Source organism: Danio rerio, chromosome 2 (assembly GCF_049306965.1).
Source record: "Danio rerio strain Tuebingen ecotype United States chromosome 2, GRCz12tu, whole genome shotgun sequence".
NCBI lineage: Eukaryota > Metazoa > Chordata > Actinopteri > Cypriniformes > Danionidae > Danio > Danio rerio.
This window is the reverse complement of record NC_133177.1, coordinates 61304048-61322519: the sequence shown is the minus strand read 5'-3', so window position 1 is coordinate 61322519 and position 18472 is coordinate 61304048. Positions and strand designations below refer to the sequence as shown.

The 18472-nt window shown below is 32.0% G+C and overlaps 2 protein-coding genes across 4 annotated transcripts in view; both read left to right on the top strand.

Moving 5' to 3' along the window:
- The window catches only part of lingo3b (leucine rich repeat and Ig domain containing 3b), a 790077-nt gene that overhangs the window by 365396 nt on the left and 406209 nt on the right, over positions 1–18472 (top strand). The gene's annotated exons all lie outside the window — the stretch shown is intronic.
- tcf3a (transcription factor 3a) overlaps positions 1–18472 on the top strand; it is an 88864-nt gene that overhangs the window by 17080 nt on the left and 53312 nt on the right. For 2 of the 3 annotated variants that reach the window (XM_073911920.1, XM_073911916.1), the window contains exons 4-7: positions 11837–11904; positions 13228–13288; positions 17718–17749; positions 17830–17950. In XM_073911920.1, the coding sequence (XP_073768021.1) occupies positions 11837–11904; positions 13228–13288; positions 17718–17749; positions 17830–17950 (282 nt within the window). 3 annotated transcript variants of the gene reach the window in all.

Sequence of the window (18472 nt, the reverse complement as noted above, 5' to 3'; positions counted from 1 at the left end):
ATTATTTTTGTGTCATTTTGAAGTATTTACATTTCCATTAATATTGTAAATTACTTTGTGGGTTTTAACTTTGTTTTAAAGCATTGTTTTAGTGTCAGGTTAAAGTATTTACACAATTGTTATTAATATTTTTAATTGTTTTCTTTGCCGAGGCTCGAACTATAGGCGATAGCACTACCTACTGCGCCACTGCGTCACCCTTAATTAAAAAAAAATATATATATTGCTGTTAGAAAATAGTTTTGCTTCAGTCTAATTGAAACCATGTTTATTAATAGTTTGAATTCGTTACAGTTAACCAACAATAACTTATGATTAAGCAATATTTTTATAATTAAATTAAAATGATTAAATAATTAAACATTAACTAATTTTATAATTTATTTAATGTATTTATTTATTTATTTATCAATTTATTATTTTTTTTTATTTAATTTATTTTCTGCTTTTAATCTCTCAAACACTAATGACAAGACTGATATTTTATATATCAATACATTTGTTGGGATAAAAATCTTCAATGCTAGAAATAACATGCTATAAACATCTGATCAACTTCATTGTTATCACTAAGAGAAATAGTGGGAAAATTCAGCCATATGGTGGTCATTTGTAAGTGTTAAGAATTATTTTAGTGTCATTTTGAAGTATTAGTTTTTCTTATTAACATTTAGTTTTTTGTGTTTTATCTGTGTGTTTTATCTGTTTTCAATTAATCAATGTAAAATAAATAAGCATATCCACTTGAATAAATATGAAAAGTCAATTATATATACTTTATTTAATTTAAGGGCTGCTGTTAAAAAATTGTTTTGCTTTAGTTAAAAAAAACATGTTTATTAATAGTTTGATTTAAATAATTAAATTAAAATAATAAAATAATAATAAAAAACATTTAAATTTTATACTTTATAAAATACTAATTTATTTATAGTTTGTTTTATTTATTTTGTTTTTTATATCTTAGCCCTGATTGACAAGACTGATATTATACAGTCTATTAAGTCTTTTATATCAATATTTCTTTTTAAATGAAAATCTTCAATGCAAGAAATAACATGCTATAAACATCTGATCAACTTTATTGGTATCAATGAGAGCCGTATGAGGACGTTGTTCACTGTAAGGAGACGAGACTGATATGATGCAGTCTACTAATATTTTTCATATGCAGACTAAATAAAAATAAGCTGATATGAGCTGAGTCATGTGTAGTGAGAACGGGTAATAAAGGGTGCTTGCTGTCGCGTCTCTTGCTGTGTGTGTAGGTGTAGGTCATGAGTGTGTGTGTAGGTGGTGTGTTTGGGGATCTGAGACCCTTGTAGCTTGTGACTCAACCCTGACTCGCTCGCATCAGCCTTTTATTATAGCTTGCGTGTAAATTATGAGTTTGTGTTTGTTTGTTTGCATGTTTGTTAGTGCGTAGCTTTGTGTTGCTGGTGTGCGTGAGATTGTAGATAGGTGTGTGTGTGTGTGTGTGTGTGTGTGTGTGCGCAGATGAATGTGTTTGTAGAAGTGTGTGTCTTTGTAATTGAGTGTATTTTTTGTAAGTGTACTGTGTGTGTGTGTTCGTAGATGAAGAGTGTTTGTGTGTGATTGCAGAAGTGTTTGTAGGTGAAGAGTGTGTGAGGGTTTGTAGAAGTGTTTATAGGTGATGAGTGTGTGTTTGTACGTACAGAGTGTGTTTGTGTGGGATTGCAGAAGTGTTTGTAGGTGATGTGTGTTTGTGATATTACTGAAGCTTGTAGGTTTAGTGTGTGTGTGTTTATAGATGATGTGTGTGTGTGCGTGAGAGTGTTTGTAGGTGATTGTATGTGATGAGCGTGTGTGTGTTTTGTGCGTGTTTGTAAAAGTGTTTGTGTCTTTCTAGGTGATGAGTGTGTGTGTGTGTGTTGTGAGTCACTCCATGAGCTCATTGCTCTCTCTCTCACACACACACACACACACACTCTCTCTCTCTGTCTCTCGTCCCCTCGGGCGGGCAGAAACTCCGTGTCTGTCGGTGTGTAATTAGTGTATGTGTTTGGGCAGGTATTGTGGATCAGGATGACACAACATGAGTGTGATTCATCTGCTCATAAGCGCAGGCGAGTGAGGGACGACCTGCTCTTAGTCATCTGGAGGATATTTTTATTTATTAGTTGATTCTGACTGCACTAATAAACTTTTAGGATGATCTTATAATCCCGTCTGGTGCGTAAGAGTCTGCATTAATGAAGATGTTCAAATGCTGATTCAAATACTTCTGTTTTTGTTGGTTCGTTGAAAAGCAATGATTGGAGGAATCGTAATTTATATTCCACCTTCCAGATGCCTTACACGTGTATAAAGTGAGTGAATCTCGAATCCCACTCGGCGTAACTCCTCAACTCTGATCCACATTGTCTGCGTGCGTGTGTACCTGTTTTCTGTGAGGTCACTGGCCTCTGCGGAGGAGGCCGAGCGGATCAGCTGTAATCATTAGACGCTCAAACACATAGCAGACGCTTTTTATTGGGCCCGCGGAGCAAAGTTTTGTTTATTCAGGTGCAGAAGGGAATGTCTCATAACTTCAGCCGCTCGCTTTTAATGTAAAGAGATTTTTATGGCCGTCTGGAAAGGAAAAGGGACTTTTTTTTTTCTGAATGAATTTCTCACTTTTGCTCCCACTAATCAGTTCTGTTAATTGGAGTGAATATTCAGTGTGCTTATGAATATGGATCACCTTATTTTTGAGGGTTTTTTCATACTGTGCTGATATGTCATCACCCTCCTGTTGTTTCTGGCACAGTATTTCACAGTATTAGCTGTCTTTCATCTCTGTCTCTCTTTCCCACCCGCTACGGATCGCTGAAAATATCGAAATCTCACTTCCCCTGTACCTGAAACGCTCAAGTTGACATTAGAAATGACCGTACTTTCTGAATCATGCTCATGGTCTTGTGATTCATCAGTTTATGGTATTCTTAGGAAAAAAGTCTTGAAAATTTTGATTAAAATGTAAAATCTTGTTCCTCCACTCACATGACTTTACCATGTCACAAAGTTCTCTAGCCGCCTGTCGGTTTGTGCATTTACACATTAAAATGAATGCATGTATGCATTGAAGAATTCATGCATTTGTTTGTATGTATGCATTTATTTAGACCTTCATTTACATATTAATTATTGCATTTATTAACGCATTTATTTATGCATGTTTAAAGATTTATATATCAACATTTAGGCATTCATGCTTTGTTTTAGATTTCACATTAATTTTTTGCAATTATTTTTACTTATGTAAATGTATGCTTTTACACCTGGTTATACATTTATGAATTTATTTTTGCATGTATTAATTTATGCATTTATATAATCTTGCATTTACTTTTGCATGTAAATATTTATGTATTTGCACATTTACACTTGATTATGAATTTTTTTATCAGATTTACACATTAGTGCTTTTGCACGTTTGAGCATTTGTTCATAATTTTTTATTTATGCATTTAAAAGATTAAAAAAACATAATCTTTAACAGTGTTCTAGTAATAAATTATATATATCTTTATTGCAACATAGCATTAAATACTGTATTTTACATTTTATTCGTCGTAGTTAATTTTCGAATGAGTGTGTATTTATTTATTGTAGCTTTCAATTAAACCCTAAAAACCCTTTAAGTTACTTTAATACATTTTAAAATATTTATATATTTTTTTAATTTACTTTTTTGTTTAACTTTAAGGTTTAAGGTTCTGTTTTGAATTAATTTTTTTTTTTAATGGAATCACTCTGTGATTGCTGTCTACATAGGAAGCTTATAAGGTTTTAGAACAAAGCCTTAATGCGTTCATTATTTTTTTGCTTAGTGCCTTAATTTATCAGGGATCGCCACAGCGGAATAAACCGCCAACTTATCCACCATATGTTTTACACAGCGGATGCCCTTCCAGCTGCAACCCAACGCTGGGAAACACTCATTCACACACTCGTACAATACAGCCAATTTAGCTTATTTAATTCCCCTAACGCATGTGTTTGGACTGGAGGAAACCCACGCCAAAAGCGGAGAACATGCAAACTCCACACAAACATGCCAACTGACCTAGCCAGGGCTTGAACCTGCAACCTTCTTGCTGTGAGGTGACAGTTCTACCCACTGCGCCACCGTGACACCCCTAATGCTATTATATATTGTAATATTGTAACAAAAAAACACTAAAAGCCTCCCTTAATTCAAGTCAATAGGTTTTAAAATGTATTTTGAATTAATATTTTTAAGTTTTGTTTACCATTTCATTTTTTAATGGAATAATTATTTCAAGGTAATCACTCTGTGGATGCTGTCTACATGGGAAGCTCACCAGGTTTCAGAAAAGAGCCTTTTGATCAACTTTATTTTTGCATTTAATTATTGCAGCCTTTACTTAAACAAAAAAAGACAATTGAAAAGCATTTATAAATGTATTTGAATTTTTATAAATGTTTAATTTAAATGTTTTTGAATAGAATAATTAATTCCATACAATCACTCTGTTGATGCCGTCTACATGAGAAGCTCACTAGATTTCAGAACAGAGCCTTCTGATCAATTTTATTTATGCATTTATTTATTGTAGCCTTAACATAAACAACAACAAAAACATTTAATTTAATGTTACTCTGTTTTAAATGGAATAATCTATTCCATGCAATCACTCTGTGGATGCTGTTTACATAGAACGCTTGCTAGGTTTCAGAACAGAGCCCTCTGATTAATTTTGCTTGTGCATTTATTGTAGTCTTTTGTGCATTTGTAAAATAATAATAAATCTAAATGTGTAGAAAATTTGTTGTGTTTGTAAAAAAAAAATGCTTACTATCGTTTTGAATGGACTATTTTTTCCCATGCAATCACTCTGTGGATGTAGTCTACATAGGAAGCTCACTAGGTTTCAGAACAGAGCCTTCATACATTCATATATTGTAGCATTTTGCAGCCTTCACTTAAACCAGGGGTCTCCAAACTTGTTCCTGGAGGGCCGGTGTCCTGCAGATTTTAGCTCCAACCCTAATCAAACACATCTGAACATGCTAATCAAAGTCTTACTTGGTATACTTAAAACATCCAAGCAGGTGTGTTAAAGCAAGTTGGAGCTAAACCCTGCAGGGACACTGATCCTCCAGGACCGAGGTTGGTGATTCTGGAATTAAACAAACAACAAAATGCATTTATAAATGTATTTTAATTTGTATTAATTTTTATGTTATGTTGTCTGTTATTTTGTTCTGAATGAAATAATTGTTTCCATGCAATCACTTTGTGGATGCTGTCTACATAGGAAACTCACTAGGTTTCAAACATAGCCTTCTGATCATTGTATGCATTTATTTATTTTAACCTTCAGCTAAACAACATAAACAAACACGTTTAATTTAATGCTATTCTGTTTTGAATGAAATCTTTTTCATGCTATCATTCTGTGGATGCTGTCTACATAGAAAGCTCACTAGGTTTCAGAACAGAGCCTTATTACAATCATATATTGCAGAATATTGCAGCCTTCATTTAAACAAACAGCTAAATGCATTTATAAATGTACGTTAATTTGTATTCATTTTTATGTTTAGATGTCTACTATTCTGTTTTAAATTAAATAATCTTTTCCATTCAATCACTCTCTGGATGCTGTCTACATAGGCAGCTTACTAGGTTTCAGAACAGAGTCTTCCTATCAATTTTGAGCATTTATTTATTGCAGCCTTTTGTACATTTATAAATGTATCTAAATCTGTTCATTTAGTTGTATTTGTAAATAAATATTGCCTACTGTTGTTTTGAATTAGTTAATTTTTTACATGCAATAAGACTGTGTATCCTGTCAACATAGAAAGCTCACTAGGTTTCAGAACAGAGCCTTATTGCATTCATATATTGTAGAATATTGCAGCCTTCACTTAAACAACAGCTAAATGCATTTATAAAAGTACTTTAATTTGTATATATTTTTATGTTTAGTTGTGTGCTATTTTGTTTTAAAATGAATTATCGTTTCCATTCAATCACTCTCTGGATGCTGTCTACATAGGAAGCTCACTAGTTTTCAGAACAGAGCCTCTGATTAAATGTATTTGTGCATTCGTTTATTGTAGCCTTTTGTGCATTCATAAATGTATCTAAATCTGTCTTCATCTGGTAGAATTTGTAAAATATTGCCTACTTTTCTGTTTTAAATGGACTATTTCTTTCCATGCAATCACTCTATGAATGTAGTCTACATGGGAAGCTCACTAGGTTTTAGAACAGAGCCTTAATAAATTTATATATTAGCATATTGCAACCTTCACTTATAAGTTAATACAAATTAATATACATTCATAAATGCATTTAGTTGTCTGTTTTTAAGTTGTATACTATTCTGTTTTGAATGGAATAATCTTTTCCATGCAGTCACTCTCTGGATGCTGTCTACATAGGAAGCTCACTAGGTTTCAGAACACAGCCTTCTGATCAATTTTATTTGTGCATTAATGTATTGTAGCCTTCACCTAAACGACAACAAACAAAAACACTTTTAATTTAATGCTATTCTGTTTTTGAGTGGAGTAATCTTTTCCATGCTATCACTCTGTGGATGCTGTCTACATAGAAAGCTCACTAGGTTTCAGAACAGAGCCTTAATACATTCATATATTGCAGATTATTGCAGCCTTCATTTAAACAAACAGCTAAATGCATTTATAAATGTATTTTAATTTGTATTAATTTTTATGTTTAGATGTCTACTATTCTGTTTTGAAATAAATAATCATTTCCATTCAGTCACTCTCTGGATGCTGTCTACATAGGCAGCTTACTAGGTTTCAGAACAGAGCCTTCTGATTAATTTTATTTGTGCATTCATTTATTGTAGCCTTCACCTAAACGACAACAAAGAAAAACACATTTAATTTAATGCTATTGTGTTTTGCGTGGAGTGATCTTTTCCATGCTATCACTCTGTGGATCCTGTCTACATGGGAAGCTTCCTATATTTCAGAACATAGCTTTTGGAATGACTGCGATCCTGTACACAAACATCCGGCGTCCACAGGAAGTCCAGTTATTGTCGAGCGTTTGGATAAATACGCCGTTCGTGAGGCACTTTCCGTCTTCATTGTGTGGAGCAGCTCGACGGCAGTGCTTGAGTAATTCTTTCCTGTTTTGCTGGTTCTGCTCCGTCAGTGGAGTGTGCACTCGGCAGTGTGCACTCTTGTGTTTGTCCCTTGTTGTTGCATTGAATCTGCTGACACAAGCCTGTGACCCCCCCGTTTGTCTAAAAATCGCGTCTCGAAAGTCGTAATTCACTCGTCCGCCATACTTCTGTTCTGCTCCACCGCCGGCGCTGTCATGATCGGCCCCCCTTCCCCCTTTTTAATTAGACAACAAAACAAAAAATATGAATATTCATAAGCTGGAGCCTCATTAATATGCACAATTATGCAAATCAGCGCACAATTAAGCTGCTTCTCTCCAGAGATGTTTTTGCGAGTGTTACGGCGCAGACGGGGGACGCTTTCGGGAAATTTCTGCACCATCAATCTTTAAAATTCTTCCGTTCGCTGGCTTTCCAGCCTTTGTGCTTTTCATCAGCGAGAAATTCTGACATTTGTGGTTTGGAAAGCTTTGAGGGTTTGCTTGACGTGTTCACTCGTATATCAGATGGTAGATGTAGAGTTTTGGCCATAACCTGACCTGATAGTGGTAAATAACGTTCACATTTACATTCATGCATTACCCTGACACTTTTACGCTTTTCTGTTTTAAATGAATTATGAGAATGTGTATTTTACAATGCATTTATTTCATGAACCATCATCAAGTATTCACTCAAATTTATGAGACAAACACTTAATCTTTATCAGAAAGAATTTGTTATATTATTTTATTGTGACGTAACATTTTATTTTTTATAATAATTTTTGTATCTGTAGGCTTTTTATTATAAAGTTTAGTTTGTCTACTTTTATTTCAACATTTTTCCCATAACCTGACCTGTCATCTAAATAGCATCCATATTTGACCTGACACTTACTTTAATGTTTTAAATGAATTATAGGTATGCATATTTTGCAATGCATTTATTTATTCATTGATTTATTGTAGTATAATGCTCATAGTTGGATAATATTAAGACATTAAACTGATATTTGACAATAATTTTTATGAGATGTCATTTAATATGAGATTGTTTTCTTTCTTTCTCTCTCTCTCTCTCTCTCTCTCTCTCTCTCTCTCTCTCTCTCTCTCTCTCTCTTTCTTTATATATATATATAGATATATATATAGATATAGATAGATAGATAGATAGATAGATAGATAGATAGATAGATAGATATATTGTTTATTTATTTTAATGCATTTATAAATTGTAGTATATTGCTTAGTTGGATATATTAGTCGATGCTGATTTTAAACTGACAAATGTTATATATTTTGATTTCTACAACCATCATCAAGTATTATTTAAAAAAAATACAAACACTTAATCTTCATCAGATCTTTTTCTTTCATAATTTTTCAAAGTTTTCTATCTACTGTTATTTAAATTAATTATCTATGGTGGTTTTCCCCATAGCCTGACCTGATAATGCTGTCATGTAAATCAGGGGTTCCTAAATTTTTCAGTCCGCAACCCCTAAAATGACAATGCCAGTGGCTCACAACTCCCAGTATCCTCTGAGGTGGTTATAAATACAGAAACCTTGCATGCAATGGAGCACACACACTAATAGACCCAAGTCTATTTTTCGTTTAATTTTTTTTTGTATGCGAGTGTTGTAAATGGGCCAGAAAGTTTAAAGTGAATAAAGTATAATATATCATAGTATATTGCTTTGGATAATATTAGTCAGTATTGATATTTAACTAACACACATTTTATATTTCGATTTCTTTTAACCATCATTAAGTATTCACTCACATAAAGTGAGAACACCTAATCTTTTTCAGTTGCCCACATAATTTTTGTTTATCTATTTTATTGCATTGTAAGATCTATTTATTTATTTATTTATTTTCAATTTTTTTTTATTAAATGTAATTTATTATTTATATTAATTATATATAAGTCTAGAATTTAAATGTATGTTTATTCCATAACCTGCTGTTGGTGCTTTCATGTAAATAAAATTAACAGTTACATTCATGCATTCGGCAAAATAATATTGGAAAGATCTGAGTGTGTGATCGGACAGAAACCTCAGCTGAAGACTTAAGAAGCTCTTATTGTGGGGGTTTTGTAAACCTGAAATCAGCCTAAGCATTCAGGGCTTTGTTAAGCCTAATTAGTCTTGTAGTCTTCTAGGCAAAGCACATATTAATCAGTATAGAAATTGTGAATGTTTACATTTATATTTTCACTCTTTCTTTGTGCTAGTGCAGAATGGTTATGTGTATTTTCGACTGTTGTTTATTGCATTAATGCATGCTATTTTCTGTACTTAGTTACTCAGGGCCAAGGAAAGACAATTTATGTAATTTCTTAAATCAAATGTGCATTTTAAAGTTACATTAGACAACATTTGTATTCAGAAAATAAGTTAGTGGTCTTTTAAAAATGTTTCTCTTTTAATTACTTATGTTTCTGTGTTACTTTATGCTATTGTTATTTTAAGCAATTATTTATATATTTGTAGGTTTTTATATGTTTTATATGTTTTAATAGGTTTTTCATTTATTGTAAACAATTTGTTCAAATTATGATCATGCTTTTTTATGTGGAATTTGCTATTGATACTGATATGGTGTTAAATCAAGAACTTTACAGAGTAATGCATTATTTGTGGAAGCATCTGTTAAATTAATAAAAAGTTATGGAAAGGACATTTAAAAAGTTACAAAAGTCTTTAAATAAATCCTTTTTTTTCCTTTGTTCATCAATGTATTCTGAAATGTTTCCTTAAACATGTGAGGCAGCAGTGATTGGTTTTCATCATTGATGATAATCAGAAATATTTCTTAATCATTAATACATATAGTGGTTTCTGAAAACTGGAGTAGTGCTAAAAATGAAGTTTGTCATAGAAATGAATTACATTTTACTATGTGTTCACATCGAAAATAGGTATTTCATTTATAATATTTAAGTATTTTTTTAAACCAAATAAATGTTAACAAACTCATTTTTTGTAGCCTCAATCACAAGCACTTTTAATGTAAGATTTATTATCTTATTTATCTTGTTTGTTATTTAGAACTAATATATAAAAGTATACAAGAACTTTCATCCTAAGTCCCTGTGGGAAAAAATAATCTCAAAAAATAAATAATGTATCTGTTTTAGGGCTGCACAATATATAATTTCAGCATTGATATCGCAATGTGTGCATTCGCAATTGTTACATTGCAAAGATATGCAATGTGCACTCTGAATTATAGCTGACGAGGAGCCACAGAATTATATTTAATCACTGTATTTATTTGGAATGTAGGGCTGCGCATTATGGCAAATACAATCTTGATAATTATTTTCTATATTGGACAATAAGAATATATATTTCGATAAAAGTCAGTGTTTCCTCTAGGATTTTTTTCCAGCTGTAGGGCAGGTCTTTTAAACAAATCTACCAAGTACCTATGGCGTTATTTCAATGACAAATGGAGGAATATTGTTGCATATTTCTGCTGTGTGATTGGCTCTCAGATCAATATAGAGTAATTAGTCCAGAGCTTCTTGTTATTACCAAACATTTTTTTGCGATTCGATATAATACTGTTTACCAGCCCAGCCCTAATGTATATGATTTTTACAAAAAAACATTTCTCACTTAGAATTTTTGTCTTGTTTCTAGTCCAAATGTCTACCTACGCCACTGATAGCTGCGTCCCAAATCGCATACTTATGCACTATTCTACGCCATTTTGTAGTATAAATAGTGTGAGTAGTGCGTTCACACTGGAAACTCGAACAATTATAAGTGCACTTGAATTACCCGGATGATGCACTCATTCAGCCGGTATAATGAAGTGTGTAATGATGGACACTTCACACACTTAACGATCGCAGGTTTGCTCACGTAGCGGAAGGAGCGGAGCTATCGGGCGCACATGTTGGACAACTTTATTTATTTTGGATGTTGAATGCAAAATTATCCTACTAGAGTGATTATAGCGCCTCCTGATGGTGAATGCAGTTATACTCACGGCAGGTATTATTTGATAATTTGGTCGTTTATTTCACTGATTTGGCAACCGTCAAACGTCATCAGGGAAACGATTTTAATTTCCAATTAGAAAAAAACATTAGTGTGCCATTTGGGACGACACTACATACATATACTGTCCTGTTGAGTGTGTAAGTGCATAGTGTATAGTGTGCCATTTGGGATGCAGCTATAATTTTCTTAAAACAAGCTCTTAATTTGCATTTATTTCTTCAGGCGGTGAAAAACTAAACAAATTTTTACTTTGAGGTTTTTTTGTGATATTTGGACTAGAAACAAGACAAAAAGTAAGAAAATATAGATATTTTTTTGCATTGTGATTATTCAATTTCACTACCCGAATACTGTTGTACTCAGAACCTTCTGAAAATATTCATATTGCGATTATTTATCACGTGAAAATTCAATATTGTTATATCAGATTCCAATATCGTGCAGCCCTAATCTGTTTATTATTGTTCTTTACTTGTTTGTTTGGTTTTATTTACCATGTTACACCTCAGTGCCTTGCAGTAAGGTCCATTTAAGTGGTCTGTCCAGAAAGGGTGGGGTAGGGGCTGTCAGAAAATAATGTTTACTTGTGCATTGATTTGATTCTGTAAATTGCAAATGTGAAAATAAATATGTTGATATATAATAATTGGTAAAATTATTCACACTGATGTTTGTTTGTTTGTTTGTGTTTCAGGTTTAGATGACAGAAATGGCTCCGGCTCCTGGGGTTCAGAAGCAAACAGTCCTTCATTCGGCGCACGGGTATGAACACACACACACACACGCACACACACAGAGATAACGTCTCTGGTGAAGCATTAAACCTTAATCCCTAAAGAAAACAAACCCGACAGGATCAGATCTGTAATGCACTTGAAGACGTCTCCTGTTTTGACTCGTGATGCTTTATTTTGGGGAAACCGTGTGTGTGTGTCTGTGTGTGTGTGTGTGTGTGTGTGTGTGTGTGTGTGTGTGTAGAGTGCGAGATCAGGAGACGTGTGTTAGTAGGTCAGTCGGTCGGTGGCTGAGATTAGTTGATCATGTTTAGTGATCCTCATGTTTACCTGCTGGTCTAGTGCTGATCTCAGGAAGTGTGAGTGATCCGTCCTCTCCTGTCTGTGGCCTACTTTACTTTTAGACTCAGAAACCTTCAAATATAACTTGAATAAAGCCCTGGTTAAACTTGATGAAGCTTGATATTGCACACACAATCATATAGTGTGTATAAATACAATACATATAAAAAATTTACATCAAACTTTACATCCATTTATATTAATAGTGAACACATATTTATGCAGTGCGTATAAATATATACAAATGCACTTATATACTACTTTACATTTATAATTATAATGCACACGTTAATATAGTGATTATAAATGACATAAATATACACAAATGAAGCTGTACACTACTTCACATCTCTTTATATTAATATTGCACACGTTAATATAGTGTATAAATATACCAATGCAGTTTTACTCCAAGTCCCTTTAAATAATTGTATTTTTTATTTATAATTCTCTTTTTGCAGTTTGTTTTTATTTATATGCATTAAATGGGTGCATTTTTAAAATTCAATCAAATGTTCACACACACACACACACACACATACACACATGCATGCATGCAATTAATATTGTGTGTGTATGTGTAAACAATCATTTGAAAAAATGCACACATTTATAATGACAAAAATCAGTAAATTGAAAAAAAAAATTATTTAATTGGATGTAAAGTTGTGTGAGTATTTGTGTATATTTTATAGATGAATACAGATAGATGGCAAATTTACCTTTTAGATTTTAAAAATATTTACAGATATTATTAAAAAGACTTTGTGTTATTTTTTATGCGTAACATTGTATTGAGCATGCATTATTAAACATTTTATTGAAAATAGACTTTCCAAAGCCGTGATTAAATTCAAATTTGATATAAATAAAATTATGTTTTGTTTTAATAAATGCAGTTTAGTGCGAAGTTCTTGATACACTACCAAGTATAAACCTGGAGTCATTTTCAAATTTATAAAACAGTCAGGTTTAATTTGTGTATAACGTTGCATGTTTTGTGTTTTAGCTGTATGGAGACGGGCATCACTATCCTGAACATGACAACATGTACAACTTAGAGATTGACGGTAAGTTCACACAGCACATTTGCTTTTATAATTGCTCTTATTATTTTATCATTTGGTTTCAAAATCCATTGTAATTCATTTAGAAGGTTCGCAAGTTGATTCATATAATTGTACACTGTAAAAACTGAAAACTTAAAATACTTCAACTTGTTTCATCCGTAAGTACAATGCAGAAATAAGTAATCAGACTGATAGAAGGTGTGGGGTATTTTAAGCATACAAATCCTTTATTTTTTTGTAAAGATAATTAGATTTTTTTGTAAAGATACTCTAGTTCACAGGTGTCAAACTTAGTTCCTGGAGGGCCGCAGCTCTGCACAGTTTAGTTCCAACCCTAATTAAACACACCTGATCAAACTAATTGAGTCCTTCAGGCTTGTTTGAAACCTACAGGTAAGTGTGTTGAAGCAGGGTTGGAACTAAACTGTGCAGGGCTTCGGCCCTCCAGGAATTGAGTTTGACACCCCTGCTCTACTGCAATGATTTGGTTGAATTTTAAACAGCACAATTTATGTTTAAAGCTCGGAATAAATTACATAAAAATGTATACAAAGGTTTTTTAAAGAACGACAAGGGGAATATAACCTGAGAGAAGAACTAAGTTTAGGAGGTTGAAAACAAGGACAACTTTTAAAAAATTTGTGTATGACTGAGATCAGACTCACAAACAATGTCAGGGTAATAATCAGTTTAAAAAGTTGTATTATATATATTATTAAAGGAATATAATGATGAAGGTGTTTGAAAAAGGATGAAATGAGAAAGGTATGACGAAAATTTAATTAATGGCTATGTTACAAAATGTAAAGGTACAAATGGATTCAGACATATAATATGTGTAAGATGCCAAAAGAATAAAATATGTCTCATGTAAAAAGAGATAAATAAAAGAAGAAATAAGTTTAAGTAATAGACGAATGAAGTATGTGGTAATGGGGTGGGAAAATAATACGCTTGTGCTTCATCCCACTCCATTTTCTACCACGTTTAATTGTATTTTTTGTTAATGATATTTTATGTTTGATTTTTTTGTTTGAAACTAAATACATCAAAAATCAAAATTTAATTAATTTGTTGTAAATTAAAGTTTTTAACGGGTGTAACAAAATTATCATACATGAAATAAAATGACCTTAGTGTCTTAATCCTGCAGGTTTAAACACATCTCATGTTAGAAAACAGTATGCATGTAATATTACTATCATTAAAGAATCATTCTGCAGGGATTTTGACTCGGTTTGTTTGAATCGATTCAGGATTTAAGCTCTGTAAACCCCTCTCCCTTCAATAATCCAGCTCTGCTCTGATTGGTCAAGCTGGTTTTGACTTGGTTGTTTTTTGATTGGTCTGTGTCTGAAAGGAAAGGCTAATTTCAGAGTGTTGTGTGTTGTGATCAGCAGGGATTATCAGTTACTTTTTTCATGTTGGTGTAGATTGGTAAAAGAGTCGTTAAGATATTTCAGATCAGTTTTTTTTGAGAGATTATATATTTATTTATCATGCACTTTTATTTGATGAACAACTTTTGATTTAGACTGTTTTGGTGCCGTTTAATGATTGAATCATGACCAACAGTGTACAAACAAGACATGTGTATTTACATAATATATGTGAATGTATTGTGTAGGGTTGCACGATATAGGAAAAATTAGACATTGGAATATTTTCGTTTTCTGCAATTTATATAATACGATATGAATACAGTAATATTAAATTATAATAAACAAGCATAGATGTGTGCAATTAAGAAAATACAAATGAAATAAATAGTGTGTTATTGTTTTCTGAGGAGTCTAACAGTATGCTGGTACAATAACAATAAGAAACTATTCATTTGGATAACCAGATTTAAATAAGACTGCATAGCCTTTGTTTTATAGATATTAAATTAAAATTAATAGTTATTAAAGTTACAAATGGCACAATTTCCTAATCTTGAATGCTGTTAAAATCCTCATACAGTCACAGACCTCAAAAACACATGCACTTGTGGCTATTGCGAATGATCACATTGCGCTATCAATGCTGAAATGATATATTGTGCAGCCCTAGTATTGTGTATACCTATCCTTTATTAAAAATATATATTTAAACATATGTATATTGATATATTTTATTATTATTATTATTATTAGTCAGTAAAAATATATAACATATATATATATATATATATATATATATTAAATTTATATAAACAATTTCTGTAGCAGACTGTTTACACTGAAGGATGGTTAACATTAAAAACTGCAAATAATTAATTATTTCCAAAACCCAAATGAAGCTGCTCTTTAAACTAATCCAGCTTTCAGTGTAGATGGTGTCCTCATGCATGAGTTCTTGATTGAGGAATGCAGACTGTGATTTGTGTGCATGGGTCTGACCTGGTTTGGCAGTGATCTGCATGTGTGATCTGTATATGTTTAGCGTGTGCAGAAAGCCGTGTTTGGTCCTGCTGGCCTGAGCAGGTTTAGGTCACGCAGGGATTTCCCTCGTAAGGACTTTAATCCAGCGCCTCCATCTCTGGCCTTTAAAGCAGGGGGTGGGGGGGTTTGCTTTTAACTAATTACCACTTAGACATTTATAATGGGGCAGTTTGTTGTCTGTGCAGACTTAAAGCCGTAAACGACACACCTCAGTCAATCACGCAGACAGATGGAGTCCAGCAAACCTCCGTCAATGAATAAATCACCATCAGACCAACACACTCATTCATATTTAATGCATGCTTTTGTTGAAATCTTTATTACTTATAAAGCCACTTCTATGTATTTTAGATTTTAAGGGAACACTTTACTAGAAGATTGCATTGGTTAATGATAGTTATTGCACTTACTAACATGAACAATACATTTATTACAGTATTGGTTCACATTTGTTTATGTTAGTTAATGAAAATACAGCTGTTCATTGTTAGTTCATATTAACTCACGGTGCATTAACTAATGTTAACAAGCATGAATGTGGATTTTAATAATGCATTAGTACACCACGAAGTATGATTAATTAATGCTTTACATATATTGTTTGTTAGTAAATACATTAATTAATGGAAGCTTTTTGTAAAGTGTGACATTTAATATTGTAAATTCAATTTTATAATTATTATTATTGTAAAATATTATAAACACAGTATAGAAATTATTTATTTATTTATTTTTCATATGAATGTATTGTAGTTTAATTTATTTTGCATGATTATATTAGTTTAATCTTATACATTATAATTATTATTATTGAGCTATACAGTATGATTTATATAATGTATTATTTTTGCATTTATTTTTATATATTTTATTATAATACTATATATTGAAACTATCAACATCTACCTACTGTATTATTAGTAGTAGTATTAATATTATTTTTATTATATTATATTATTATAATATTTAATATTTGTAATATATAATATAATTATTATATAATATATAATATTTATTATTATTATTATTATTATTATATGTATTATACTGCATAGTTCAATAATAATGTTTTATTTTTTATTGTTGTAATTCATTTGAATATATTTTATTATACTATATTGTATCTATCAAATTCTACATACTTTATGATGATGGTGATGATTGTTATTATTATTATTATATGAGTCATATCACACTGGTCTATAATTAAAACTATAAATACTCAAGCGGTGATCAGTGATTAAACATATAAATAAAACATAACAAACTCTGTGATTAAACATATAAATAAAACTTGAATAAAAATATTATCACTATAAAACGTGATCATAATCTCTGTGTTTTCATTTTAATGTTTAAAAAAAATTGCGTTTGGGCAGCACAGTGGTTTAGTGGTTTGCACTGTGGCCTCACAGCTCACACCTCACAGTGGAGTTTGCATGTTCTGCTCATGTTGGCGTGGGTTTCCTCCGGGTGCTCCGCTTTCCCTCACAGTCCAAACACATGCGCTATAGGTGGTGCCAGACAGAATCTGCAGATAATTTTAGCTGATTTGTAAAAAATCAGTTGTTAAAAAAGTTAATATATGAAATAAAAAATAATACCTTTAATAACTTTTATTTAATGTTTACAATGCAAGTCCAATTAGATCCACTCAATTTGTAACACAGCAGGTTTCTCAAATAGAAAATAATACTTTACAAACTCTATTTCTAAATAAATTATATGAACTTTTCATATTAGTTAATAATGTTACTGAAATTAATTTAAAAACTGAATAAATATAAGTTTGCACACATATTTACACAAGTAAATAAATAGCCCTATAGGCTAAAAATCTGTGCAGATTTTTTTTTTTTTAAAAATAATAAATTTCCTGCCTCTTTTACCAAGTATCTTGTTTCTTGCAATAGAAAAAGCTGAAATATTTGTATATTCTTCACTCTATGCTATTTGATTGGCAGTAAAGGTGTGGTAATGCAACTGTCCTCCATTATGTTTTTCAGGTAAATCAGAGCGAGGTTACCCTGTCACACAGGTAATGAACACCTGCAGTTCGATCTGGATGTTTATGTGTTAATTCTGGTCTCCTTCTGAAGTGTGTTGTGTTTCTGTCAGCCGCAGCTCCTGCCGGGTGAGATCAACATCGCAGCTTCTGATGCTCTTTCTCCTCCTGGAATGAAAGGCTCTTCTCAGTTTTACAGTCCGCACCGCCGCAGGCCTGCAGAGTCCAGTATAGGTGAGATGCGCTTTGAAGGCCATGTCCATATGTATGTGGGTTTTCCTACTTAAAAAAAACGCACCATGTGATGCATATAGTATAGTGATGCATATAGCAGTGGTTCTCAACTGGTTTGGCCATGGGACCCACATTTTTACATGGTCATCTATCCGCGACCCAAATACCTAAGAACTAAAATATATTTTAAGGAATTAGAATTCATTTGTATTTATCTGTTAACATACACAAGTAGTGACCGATAAATCATGAGAAAATCACCAAGACTTACAAATAAACAATATTTTACTGCTGTCATTTAACAAAATGTATCAAATTATATAAATATTACAGAGTAAAAATGTAAAATACTGTAAACAGTGGTTAGTTTGAGGAAAGGTTCAGTTACCATGAACTAAATTGAACTGTTAATAAAACATTAACACTGATCTGGTTGAACAGAACAAACCAGCAAATTAAAGTAAAATTCTTGAAATAATCCTAACCATTTTATAATAATCACCAGTTATTTGCTCTTCTGCT